The sequence below is a fragment of the Drosophila santomea genome, chromosome 3R (assembly GCF_016746245.2).
Source record: "Drosophila santomea strain STO CAGO 1482 chromosome 3R, Prin_Dsan_1.1, whole genome shotgun sequence".
Classification (NCBI taxonomy): Eukaryota; Metazoa; Arthropoda; class Insecta; order Diptera; family Drosophilidae; genus Drosophila; species Drosophila santomea.
Genome location: NC_053019.2, coordinates 11,247,915 through 11,260,525, shown reverse-complemented (window position 1 = coordinate 11,260,525; position 12,611 = coordinate 11,247,915). Strand labels below are relative to the sequence as shown.

The following is a 12,611-nucleotide window of genomic DNA, read 5'->3' as shown; positions in this document are numbered from 1 at the left end:
ATTATATGTGTTGTACTAACATACTTACAAACTTGCTGTTTTATATAATCTTGCATTCTTCATTATAAAATACTTTCTCGGATGTTCTGGTTTTTTGTAGTGCTCTGAACAATAGCTCCTACCGATTTGCCGGTGATCTTGCACTTGATCCCACATCCCACTCCGAACCCCACGGTCGATCTTCTGGCTCTCTGCCAGGTGGTTCTATGAATGACTATATACGTGGTAAACCTCGAGTGGCGCATGGCTCCCAATCAGTTCTTGTGCAACATCAGTAAAAATTAGGCGTTACACTTCCGACTCCGGCGGTGGGACATGCCGATCCGTGGTGCAACCTCCGGGATTTGGCTGTGTGATTGGTGCCGAGATTGAGATTAAGGTGCGGCGCCTGTGCTCTTGGCGAATTCTCGAAAGATCAGTTTGCGTACTGGGTGACAGTGACATAATTGTCTACAAGGGGATCTGTAACGATCCCAGTGGGATTTGTGCCAGTGCCCGCCAAGTGGAGCGATGATCAATGGAACGTTCCCGGAACTGAGAGACGGAGGTGTAGTAATTCTCCCGACCCGCCGGCTTAACTAAAGATAGTCGCAGCCCCGTGCCCCGCAAAAACTAAATTACCCCACAATTGATAATTGAGCGGAATTGAATTGAATCACAGCCGCCTAAGCAGAGGCACCCAAATCTGGGCTCAGTGAGCCATCGACCGACCTGAGAGTCGGACATCCATCCATCCATCCCATCCAGCGGCTAGAAACCATGTCAAACATCGAGGAGGTGCTGGGCGAGCTGCAGCGCTTCGCCTGGCCGGATTATGTGGCCTTCGTATCGATGTTCCTGCTCTGCATCGGCATCGGCATATACTTTGGGTTCATGAACAAGTCCGTATCCGAGGACGACTACATGCTGGGAGGGCGAAAGATGTTGGTCATTCCCATCGCCTTCTCGTTGGTGGCCAGCTTTGTGTCCGGCATCACGCTGCTCGGCCTGCCCACGGAGGTGTACTCCTATGGCGTCCAGTACCTTTACGTATCCTGCGGCGTCATCGGCATGGGCGTGGCCATGGGTGTCTTCTATCTGCCGGTATTTCACGACCTAAACATCACCTCCACATACGAGGTGAGTTTCATTTGAGAACACTATGATAATTGCCAAGTTACTTTTGGATTATATCTGGACAGTATCTGGAGGTTCGCTTCGATCGGAGGTTACGCCTTTACGGATCCGTGATGTTTGCCATAATGAACGTGAGTAAATGCTAGAGATGGCGAACCCATTATTCACTTATCTGCGCTTTTGTTCACGGATAAATTATTTACCTAAATGGTTACTATGCACTTGAACTTCATTGATTAAACCTTCACTGGTGATCCCATTTATCCTACAGGTAGCCTATCTGCCCATCGTGATCTATGTTCCGGCATTAGCCTTCAACCAGGTGACGGGAATTGGAGTACACACGATCACGCCGATCGTGTGCATCATCTGCGTCTTCTACACGAGCTTGGGCGGATTGAAGGCAGTCGTCTGGACGGACGTGGTGCAAGCCATATCCATGCTGGGTGCGCTGTGCCTGGTGGCAATAAAGGGCACCCGCGACATTGGAGGAGCTGGAGTGGTTCTGGAGCGGGCTTGGAACAGCGATCGCCTGGAGGCGCCAGAGTAAGTCTATCACAGTTCATGTTTTCAAATTGAAAATCCTTTTGGGCTTTTTTTTGTACCTACAGCCTCAGCATCGATCCAACTGTGCGCCACACGTTCTGGTGCCTGTTTTTCGGAGGGATCGTCTACTGGACGCAGACCAACGCAGTATCACAAAACATGATCCAAAGGTACCTGTCACTCCCGTCGCTCGGCGATGCCAGGAAGGCGCTGTGCATCTTCTGCGCCGGTGTGCTCGTCCTAATGGCGCTCTGTGGCTACAATGGTCTGCTAATATACGCCACCTACCAGAACTGTGATCCGCTGACCACCAAGGTTTGTTCAGTCATCAGTCCCTTTCCTTACCTAATGGAATATCCATTCCATTCCAGCTGGCAAAGGCCCGAGATCAGCTCCTGCCTCTCTTCGTGATGAAGACCCTGGGTGAGCTTCCGGGCATGACTGGCCTCTTCATTGCCGGCGTCTTCAGTGCCGCTCTGAGTTCCCTCTCCACCTGCCTCAACTCCATGTCCGCCGTGGTGCTGGAGGACTTCGTCAAGCCGTACGTGAAGAAGCCGCTCTCCAGCTCCGCGATCAACTGGATAATGCGGCTGGTGGTCGTCGGAGTAGGTGTACTCTGCGTGTGTCTCGTCTACGTGGTGGAGCACATGGGCACTGTCCTCCAGCTGACCATGAGCCTGGAGGCGATCACGAACGGTCCACTGTTTGGCATCTTTACCATCGGTCTCTTCCTGCCTTGGATCAATGGAAATGTGATTTCATATAACCCAATAGCTTTTGCAGATCTATAGTATCTCAAATCTCATATCATTTTCAGAGCGCCTTGCTTGGCGGAATTATGGGATTAATAGCCATGTCCTGGGTGAGCCTCAATGCACAGTGGGCCATCGCCTCTGGAGCCATTACTTACAGCACGAAGCCGCTAAACGTGGAGCAGTGCGACTACAGCTTCAATATGACCACCAGTCTGGCCAACACAACTCATCTGGCAGCATCTGCAGAGTAAGAATGCAATATCCACATACTAGAGCATTTTCTACGATTCTCCAAATCTATAGGGACATTTTTCCGCTCTATCGGATCTCGTACATGTGGTACACCACTTTCGGTGCCTCCATTACGATTATCGTGGCACTGCTGGGCACCTTTGTATTTGGCAAAAACAATCCCAACAAAGTGGATCCAGTGCTGCTCACGCCCTGCATACGAAAGTTCTTTGCTTTTGGCTCGGAAAAGCACATGGTAAGTTAAATGAAACTTGCCGAATGGTTCACTCATTTCATATCCCCACAGGATGCCTTCAAGCCCGACATTCCACTGCAGCACAAGCTCCGTAACGACGAGGTGGCCTTATGATCAAGCGAACTCAATCCTAGCTGGCTACACCAGCATCTAAAGCTGGGCAAAAGTTTCCATTTTAATCCAAACAATTTCGATCCGTATTGTTATGTTACAAGTTCAAAATATATAACTACATTTTTTGATTTTTTATAACCAAACACTTGGGTTTCTTAATTATTTTCTTTAACGTTAGCCAAACAGGTTCGAATTCTTAAAGCCTCCTAAACTACCCACTAATAATTTCATGATTTCGTTATAAACTTTCATCTCCACTCAAAACTAGCTTCTTAATAAAATATATAAATGTATATTCATTTCAAGAGTTAGCAACAATACATAAATATGAATAACACAATATTACGAACAATACACACACAGAGAGGTTTCCGAGCTATACCCTACTTCTGCTGGACCTTGCTGAGCAGGATGAGACGTTCACCCTCAGTGAGGTGTTCATAGAAAGTGGGAAAATGTTCGTTCTGCGTGAAGGTGGTAAGGAACTTCTGCAGGTTGTCGGCTATGTCGCCCTGGTAGTTGGTTTCCTTAAGCAGCTCCTGCAACAGGTGTTCGTCATCGGCGTTATCCTCGTCCGCCTCGAACAGATCGGAGATGTAACGCGGCTTGGCCGGATTGCCGGGCGCATCCTCATCATCGCCGTCCTCTTCGCTGTCCGTAAGAGGTTCGTCGGTCTTGCTCTCTTGGAAGTGCTGGTACTCGGAGATCAAAACCTTAAAGATCTTGACGAGCGCCGGAATTGTTACCCACTTCTGGGTTGAAGCCGCCACGGAGCGAGTACGTCTGCGCGTATCAGTGGGATCGTCCACCAATTCTTTGAATGTTATTGTGGTCAAACGGTTGTCCTGAGTGGCCACACCATATTCAAACAGCTTGCACAGTGCCATGGTGGTGACCTGTAACAAGAAAAGTTAGTAAAATAAAGGTAAGTTTGGAAATTGGAAGTAAGTTCACTTACCTTGCGCTCGTAGTTTCCGAAAAAGGAGTTCTGGCGAGAGAGCCAGTTGGTGAGAACGAACTGCATCGCTGGCTCTCCGTTGGGTCCGGGAACGGTGGACAGAAAGTTGAGCACGGCGTCCATTTGCGTCAGGAACAAATGGGCGAAGATTAAAACAAGATTCATAATCACTTTTAGGCACTCGAGGTTCTGCATTTTGCTTATCACAGCCTTCAGCAACATGTCCACATTCTGGCCGAGCATGCTTCCCATCTTGGTGATAATAGTGATGACGAGGCGTCCAATTTGGCCGGCCGCCGTCATTTCGCTGTTCATCGGATTCAGCAGCACAGTGGCCACAACCTGCATAATGCAGTTGATGCCCTCGCCGTTCTTATAGCTGCAGATTTGCTCCGGGGACACATTAATAAAGCTGCGTAGGCACTCGCCGCCGGCTACCATGACAGAATGGTCGTCCGTGTGTAAAACGCAGTTAATTATCGCCGGAAAGGCTGTCTCCAGCAGGGTATTGTTCAGCGGCGGCTCCGTGTAGCGGACGATTGTGTTGAGAACGTCTAGTGCAATATCCTGCTTTTCCGTGGAAGCTGCTCCTGTCAGCCCCAGAATGCTCACGATAGTTGGTATAAACTTTTCCTGTAGCGGTCCCAGGCACTCCTTGCGCTGACACAGAGCTTTGATAAGATCCTGTACAGTTTCAAGCACATAAGGATCTTCGGTGTATTTTAGGAATACAGCAATGGCCAGGGGAGTAATCTTTGCCTGGCTAGCAAAGGCAAACTCAGCATCGAACTGGGAATTAAAAATAATTGGGTTACATATGCAGGCAATTAATCCTTTTTAATCACTTACTTTAACCATGAAAGTCAGAGCTTCCATAAGCAAAGCTAGAACTGTTGCCCTGCAACCCGGCACTAAAGCCATAATTCCCTCAAGGAAACCCGGCAGCTTTGAGACCAACAAGGTTCGCTTCTCACCATCGATTGTTTCGTTCGCCTGCAGGAAGCCATTCAGGGTGCGCACTGCGCTGATTCTTAGGATATGTGATTTTTCCGGAGACAGGCTGCACAGCGTAACATCAAGGATCTCGGTCAACATTTGTGGATTGTACAGGTCCGACTTAGAGTAGATGCTCAAAGTCCAAAGGGCACGACCAACAAGTGGCGGAGATTCCTGGTGTACAAGCAAATTCCGAACAATGGTCAAATAGTTGAGGAGGTCAAACGTAGACTCGCCGCCGAGGATGACGTCGCGGAAAGCGTGCACGGCATCCATGCAGGCCTCCTGGATCTTCCACCAGTTGGGATTGTTGGCCGCTTTTTCTGCCTCGGCCACACTAAAGTGTCTGCCCAATGCCTCCTGCAATGGCTGAATAGCGTTGGCTCCGAACTCGTCGTTAATGGCCTGGGAAACATATTAATCTGATGGTGAGGTCTTCAATAAAGTGTTTTCCCACTCACCAGGAGGACATCGCGGCCGCACATGCGCACCGTGAGCTCCACACCGCCATCGTCTTCATCATCCACGAACTTTTCCGGATCATCCTGCCAGTCCTCCAATTGCTCCTCGCTCAGCTGAATGTAAACAATGGTTATGTATATAAGGTCGGCCAGCACATTCTTGATGCTGCCACGTAGTTTGTTGCATGTCAGTATGCAGTTGATGAACTCAAGGATCTGGATGATCAGTGTTTGGAAATTGGTCTGCTCGTCATCCTCCTCGCTGTCACCGCTGGCCAGGGGATTTGTTTCAGTCTGGTTCACCGACACTTTCACGTAAGTCTCGGCTATTTGTGTGAGTAGCTGCCAGACTATGGGCAGAACTCGGTCCATGAAGGGGTTGATGTACTTCGGCATTTCGTTGACCAAATGGGTGAACACTAAAGTAAGACAAACATGTTTAGTTTACTTTCAGGAAAGACGAAATAAAACCCACCCTTGATGATTTCCGAGCGAAGAAGGAAACTGGAACCGGCACCGCTGTTCATACTCAGGTAATGCATTAGCTTGTCCATGAAGTTAGTCAAAATGGAGCTCATCATGGTGCTCTGCTCATCTTTGTTGGTGATCAGTGTTGCAATGGAAGCGAAAAGTGGCTTCAGGATGCGGATGGCCGATACTCTTGTTTTGATGGAGTAGTTCTGCTCCGAGTCAAAAATGCGATAGACTTCGGGTATGACTACTGGACCAAGTTCCTTGATCTGTTCCACGTCGTAGCTGAAATCCTGCAGTACCTGCATGGCACCGTGTATGGAGTCCTCGTTGCCGCCCAGGCATTTCACAATAATATCGAACAACTCCGTCCAGCCATGTGGATAATCCGTGGCAGCTATTGTGGAGATGGTATGTGCGACCGAGGAGCGTATCTTGGAGTTGGGATCGTACAGTCCGTTGGGTAGAATGTTACGGATGGTTCGCTTTGCCTGCTCGCTGGCCATGCAGCCGTTGACTTTTCCTTTGACATCGTCGTCGTCGTCCGTCCAGTGGTTCTCCACGTAGCGAGTGAGCATCACGATCGCAATTTGACGGAGCGGCAGCTCGTGCGCCTGGTTCATAATGATCTCGGACAGGTAGACGCCATAGCCTGCAAGTTAATGATATGGTTAAAATGGGGCTACATGTGAACCGCGCCCAAGCCACGCCAATCTAGCTGCCCGCCAAATCACCTTCCGTATACTCCAGCTGCTTGGTCCTTTTCTCCGCCTGCTGCAGGATTCCTGTGTCCGAGCTGAGGAGGTTCTGCAGCTCCTCGATGATAGCTTGCTTTACGGAGTCCCCGCAGTCGTTTTGGAATTGCAGCGACATTCTGCGGCAGTGGTTCGAAATAAATTAATTCGCAATGTCCAAATTTCGCACAAAAGAAGCCGGCGCGGCGCTATCACATGTAGTCAACAAGCGTTTCACAACACTGCTTTGTGCTAATCTAGTGACGACAATATTTTGATTATTTAATCGATTTTTAAAAATTCCTAGCTATTTTCAAAAATTGATAAGCTTGCTGAGAACAAACATTTATACGAATTTGCCTCTTTTAACTGGAAATATGTAACGATGTTAAAATCTGTTTTGATAAACAACATTTAATGATTCATTTCATAAATATTTATGTTGGTATATATTTAATTAACAATTCGGCCAACAAAGCTTTCTTATCAACTAGCAATTCTATGTTTACTAATGGTATGTACTACTAGATACTACTGGTACAGATATATCACTTTATGGCTATTAACTAATTTTGCAGTTCCTCGATTTTGGCCACCATTTTTGCCTTCGTTGACGACTTGGGCATTGTAACATCGAAGTGGTGCTGCAGAATAATTTGAAGCTGAGTGGCCGTGCAACTCGTCAGATCTTTATCCTTGATTAGACCCTTTACGAAATCGAATTCCTTGAGGTGCTCATCGTCGATCTTGGCCATTTTAGGAGCGCTCTCTCCCGTTGAGGCGGTCTTTGCGGCTCGCTTCTTGGGGGGCTCCGCTTCTGCAGCGAACATCTCATAGTCTGGCAGGAGCTTTTCAATGCGCTTGTCCAGTTGTGAGGTGTCCAGCAGATTGTCAAGGCCTTTGGTGTCCGTCGAAAAGTCCAGGGAAAGGGCCAGAAGATTCGCCTGCAGGGCGTCCAGACTTGGGTCGTTGATGAGATTAGGCTGGTAGTCAACGCGCAGCTTCTTGATAATCTTTTGGAAAAACTCGACTTTCTTGTCGTCAGCAGTGTTTTCAGTATTGTTCCAGTCCTGCATGTCTATGTGCCGGATGTGCTTGGCCTCCGGCAAGTAAACAATCTTGAATCCATCACCGCATAGCAGAGAGCGGTAGCTCTTCTCCTCCCCATTATCCGGGGCCTCTACTGGCACAAGAGCCACATAGCGAGGCATGGACTTGCGCTTACACATGAACAGGCATATGGCAATCTTGTCCCGCGTCAGGCATCGCTCCCACAAAGCCCGGAACAAACGCTTCGATCCGATGATGCTCTGATCATCGGGATACATAAAGTTGGACGGCTTGCTGTAGCTCACTTCCGGCATAGAGGATCGGTGCTTGAAGCCCAGCAGCATCATTTGAGGCTTGTGCAGATTGCGCACCCTGTTCATCAGTTCCGTGCTGATGCGCAGGTCCTTCCCGCCCACGGAACAAGTGTACCAACCGTCCGTAACCTTAATCTGGTACTCATGCTCGATATCCTGCGACCCATCGTCCTTCTGCTTTTGCACCGTAATCACCCGCTTGGTGCGAACAACACTGTTGTCCCTTCGCAGGATTTGCACTTTGCGCGGATAGGCGCGTCGTTGAAAGTAATTGTAGTACTGTACGGACATGGATAGGTTGGGGCCCAGATAAAAACTGAAGTGACCCAGGCATCGGCGAAGGAAATCCTGCTTCAGCTTGCGATCGGCCAGGATCTCGCGCAGCATCTGGGCATCCGGCACCTGAAAGGCGTCTAGCTCGATAGCTGTAAAAAGATGTTTCATTATTTATAAACCAATGTTTAAATTGGAATAATATTATTTACTGAAAGTAGGAATTTTGTAAGCCAATCCAAAACCACGAACCAATTGTGCTTCACTTGGACGCGGGTGAATGATTGCTTATATTTGATCTGCGAAATCTTAAAACCTTACAGGCGAAAATTGAACGCCAACGAGGGGAACAGATTTCGTACATTAAATAACCTAAGAAATTACTCAAAAATTGAAGTTTGAGGACGTACCTCTTGACAGCGTAATGAACTCCTTGTAGAACGGCTCATAGTCAAAGTCATCGACCATGGGAATGACATGAAACTCGAACTCCTTGCCCTCCAGATCGCTGGCCTTTTGCAGGGCAGCCTGGAAGTGATTGCTGCTCGATGGATGAGGTGTACTAACGTCTGTAAGGTAGGCGATCTTGGCGTTGTTTAGTTTCTTGCCGCACTTCTCCAGCATCTCGATGCAGAGCCGGATCATAAGGTCAAACCGTCCGCAGCCATCGGGCTCCGCCAGGCCATACACATCGGCAAACTGTGTCTCCACTCCGCCCATGAACTCCAGATAGTGCTCTACAATGGGTTTAGTGAGTTGCCGCAGGGGCAGGAACACAGCGCAGTTATCCGGCATTACGATGTTGTCCAAGGCACTGGCTTCCAGCGGCGGCGGACTGTGCTTGGTGTTGGCGAAAATGAGTCCGATAAGGTCCTTGTCGTTCACAAGCATTCCGGATACAAAGGCCGTCCGGATGATGTTCAGTGCCTCCAACAGCCGCTCCACGCCTGCCGTCTGCAGATTGGCGTCCACCACGAAAAGAATGGCCTCGCGTCCATGGAAGTCCCGCTTCATGGACACTTCCTCCTCGTCCTCGGAACCGGACAGCAGGTCCACATCGTTCTCTGGATTCCAGGAGCTCATTCTGCGGCCATTTAAGATTGCAAAAGATCTGATTTTCCGCTAATTTCACAAGCGGGCGGGCGCGTTTATCGACGCTGCGAGTGGTTATCGATTTAGGTAGGGATGACAGTTACGATGGGATTTGAAAATTATTTAAACCTATTAAGCCATTTTTAATGTTTATCTAATGTCAAAGTCAAAACACTATGTATTATAAGCAGTTTATTTAATATAATTTAATTTTGTTTTTGCAAGATGTCCACCTATCGATATCAGCTGTTCAATCGATTGTTCCATCCCAATTTTGACTCATCGACTTTTACAGCGGCAGGCTGACCTCCTGGAAATTAAATTGCAATTGCAGACGACACAGTTAAAGGCATAAGGATGACTGGCATAATGGACTCGGTGGAAATGCCCAAATTACCGGAAAACCAGAAAACCTTCGCCGGCATCCCGGAGGCAGTGTTCCTGGTGAGTGGTCCTAACCTACAAGCGTGCACCTGCAGCTGGACACTGGAGGCTAATTCACGTTCGTTTGACAATTGCAGGAGGAGATCGACTCGTTCATGGCGCAGCCGGAGAACGAAAACTGCGAGAAGGCGCTCCAGCGACTGGACGAGCAGCACGGCAAGTACCGATTCATGGCTTACAACCTGGAGGCGCGGCGGCGTAAGTTGAAGTCCCAAATTCCGGACCTGGAGCGCTCCCTGGAAATGGTCAACGTGCTTCGCAAGGAGGACGAGGAGCGCGAGACGCAATTCCTGCTCAGCGACCAGGTGTTCATCAAGACACTGGTGCCGCCCACGAAAACAGTCTACCTCTGGCTGGGGGCCAGCGTAATGCTGGAGTATCCGCTGGACGAGGCGGAGGCTCTGCTTAAGCAGAACATCACATCGGCCGTTGGCAACTTGAAGTCCGTGGAGCACGATCAGGACTTTCTAAGGTTAGTTCAAGTGCTGTTCTTCTACTCATCTGTTGTATTTACTTATTGTCTATATTAATATTTCAGAGATCAAATCACAACCACGGAGGTAAACATGGCGCGGGTATACAACTGGGGCGTGAAAAAGCGGCAGGCCGCTGCCAAGACCACCGCCACTACCCCATCCTAAGAAGCCACTCCCGTATCCCATCCCAAGATCAACATTGGTAGCAGCCACTGCTACGTCTCTCGCGTATTATTTATTTCGACAGTACACCGCAAGGGCTCGGCAGGCAATTCCACCTGGCTTATTCTTGTTCTCCACTGATAACAATAAAACCGCAACACAACGCATCAAGTTGACTCCAAAAGAGGTGCCTCTTCCGAAGGAATCTAATATTTTACTTTGGTTACTTTTTACTTTACGCCCCAGAAGTTATTGATTTTATTTGATTTCTTTGGGAAAATTCAGAAAAGTCATTTAACTGCATCTAAACCGATTAAACGGCGAATTCATTTCATTGAGAGTAATGATGTGTTCACAAAATATTGGATTTAGGGTTCAGTTTATTTGAAATCTTTAACATCCGGCACTTGCACGTCTCACTTGACCTCCCACTTCATGGATTGGTGCAGGTAGTCGCCATCGGGACTGACGTAATCCTTAATGGGGGGCGTGGCAACGGGTCCTTTCACAGCGACGGGCAGCAGCTGCGGATCAATATCGATGGCCGCCTGGTAAAGCTCCTCGGACTCACTCCGCAGTTCCGCCAGTGCTTTGTTTTGTGCCTGGACCAGCCGGTCGATGATCTGGAAGTCTGCTACGCGCTCGTCGTGCTTGTAGTGTGCCCACTGTTTCTTGAGAAGAGCACGTTCCTCTAACTGGGCGCTGGACAGTGGGGCTAGCTTTCTCTGCCGTTTGCTGAAGGATGGGATAGCATTACATCTCAGTCTAAAGAGGGAAACCCGTATGGAAACCTACTCCTTTTCATCGATGAGCTCCAGTGGAACCTCAAGTTCCTCCACGGGCTTCAGTTGACGGGCATTCTTCTCCAGCCGGCGAATCTGCTTTTCGATCTTCTTCTTCTTGCGATCCTCGCGCTGCTTGACAATCTGCGGATCCAGTTTCTTCTTTTTCTTCAGGGGCTCCGCGCAGAGAACAGAAGTCGTGTGAAGGCAACGTGCAACTGCGACACCGGCGACGCCGCCACTTCTCTGCAGACCCAATCTGAGACAGAGGACAGGTGGAGAGTAAGCAATTGTGTACTTAGGGACCAGGTGCGGCCACTTACCTCGCAAAGGCGCCCAGCAGCGACATTTTTAATAAACAAATGTGGAAAAAACCTTTGCGTAATGTACAAACAGCTGTTTTGGTTGCTGTTCAATACGCTAGTGATGGTCCTTCCTCAATTGACTAGTCCAATTGGAAAATCGATAGGTCCAATGTAGAATGTAGAAATCGGTATTGTAGAAAGGAAATACCAAAAAATACCGCCGAGACGTTATTTTAAATATCCTTTAGAATTACGCATACGACATGTAGTACAATTAAGTCCTTCACAGATTTGTTACATTTTATCTTTTTTTGGCCCCTTCTGTTACTATACAAGCCGCAATCGGAATAGACAAATGGTTGCACTACTTACCATTCACTTTGCCAACTCAAAACAATGCATTTACTATTTTTATACGATTTTAAAACTTTATTTTTAAAGATGAAAATAAACAATATAGTTTTATTGTGTGTTTTTTTGTATTTTTTTCTTAGTAAATTTTACATAATTTTTCAATAAAATAAGTTTTGTTTTTTTTCGATTAAAAATGTCATATTGTAGTTTAGTGTTTTCCTCTTGTTTTACAATTTCCTTTCCATTACACATTTTTAGTATGATGTCTTTCGATTTTGTCTTGCATAAATATAAATTTGTATGTTATTATATTCGCTTATATCCGAAATACTGAATTTTTCTCATACATATTTTCATTCATTTTGTGTGGTGATGGTGTTGTGTGGTGTGGTGTCGTTTGCTTTTGCTTTGCGCTAAATGCATTCTCTAAATGTAAATCCAAATTTCGATTTTCCGTTTTTCGGGTCTTTTAATCATTTAATTGCAATTTTTGTTTGCGCTAAATGTAGAATTTTGAGCGATTTATCCGATTTAGCGGGAACAAAACTGGTCCAAAATGTTTTCTTTTATTTTCAATTTGTTGGCCTGAAATGCGTTTCCGAAGTTTCCAAAAGTGTACACCAAACCAAAGTATAAAACGGAACCGAAATCGAAACCGAAACCAAAACGTGGCTTATACATATATCGCTATGGTTCATTCGAAATGAGTTAGTTAATCATA

General features: G+C 47.4%; 6 protein-coding genes across 6 annotated transcripts; 2 read left to right on the top strand and 4 right to left on the bottom strand.

Annotated features, from left to right (window-relative positions):
• Positions 1–62: 62 nt before the first annotated feature.
• On the bottom strand, positions 63–730 carry LOC120454054. Its single transcript, XM_039639060.1, is given in 3 exon segments — positions 63–158; positions 160–260; positions 712–730. Coding segments are annotated over 3 exon segments (216 nt in total).
• LOC120451302 (sodium-coupled monocarboxylate transporter 2) lies at positions 274–3,161 on the top strand. The gene is made up of 8 exons (XM_039634868.2): positions 274–1,119; positions 1,182–1,247; positions 1,388–1,662; positions 1,728–1,977; positions 2,034–2,414; positions 2,480–2,664; positions 2,721–2,904; positions 2,956–3,161. Exons 1-8 carry the CDS (start codon positions 760–762, stop codon positions 3,016–3,018), a joined length of 1,764 nt encoding a protein of 587 aa, XP_039490802.1. The 5' UTR covers positions 274–759; the 3' UTR covers positions 3,019–3,161.
• A 129-nt stretch (positions 3,162–3,290) lies between these two features.
• On the bottom strand, positions 3,291–6,904 carry LOC120451300 (importin-9). The gene is made up of 6 exons (XM_039634866.2): positions 6,639–6,904; positions 5,909–6,556; positions 5,434–5,852; positions 4,826–5,377; positions 3,977–4,765; positions 3,291–3,914 (listed from the first exon to the last, which is right to left on the bottom strand). The coding sequence occupies exons 1-6, from the start codon at positions 6,775–6,777 to the stop codon at positions 3,402–3,404; spliced, it is 3,060 nt and encodes a 1,019-aa protein (XP_039490800.1). The 5' UTR covers positions 6,778–6,904; the 3' UTR covers positions 3,291–3,401.
• Positions 6,905–7,059: 155 nt separating this feature from the next.
• Positions 7,060–9,489, bottom strand: LOC120452090 (ATP-dependent DNA helicase 2 subunit 1). Its single transcript, XM_039636164.2, has 2 exons — positions 8,686–9,489; positions 7,060–8,427 (listed from the first exon to the last, which is right to left on the bottom strand). Exons 1-2 carry the CDS (start codon positions 9,356–9,358, stop codon positions 7,205–7,207), a joined length of 1,896 nt encoding a protein of 631 aa, XP_039492098.1. The 5' UTR covers positions 9,359–9,489; the 3' UTR covers positions 7,060–7,204.
• Positions 9,490–9,621: 132 nt separating this feature from the next.
• Positions 9,622–10,633, top strand: LOC120452092 (prefoldin subunit 3). Its single transcript, XM_039636166.1, has 3 exons — positions 9,622–9,811; positions 9,889–10,283; positions 10,350–10,633. The coding sequence occupies exons 1-3, from the start codon at positions 9,725–9,727 to the stop codon at positions 10,450–10,452; spliced, it is 585 nt and encodes a 194-aa protein (XP_039492100.1). The 5' UTR covers positions 9,622–9,724; the 3' UTR covers positions 10,453–10,633.
• Positions 10,634–10,742: 109 nt separating this feature from the next.
• On the bottom strand, positions 10,743–11,666 carry LOC120452091 (39S ribosomal protein L40, mitochondrial). Its single transcript, XM_039636165.1, has 3 exons — positions 11,555–11,666; positions 11,245–11,490; positions 10,743–11,184 (listed from the first exon to the last, which is right to left on the bottom strand). Exons 1-3 carry the CDS (start codon positions 11,578–11,580, stop codon positions 10,866–10,868), a joined length of 591 nt encoding a protein of 196 aa, XP_039492099.1. The 5' UTR covers positions 11,581–11,666; the 3' UTR covers positions 10,743–10,865.
• Positions 11,667–12,611: the final 945 nt, after the last annotated feature.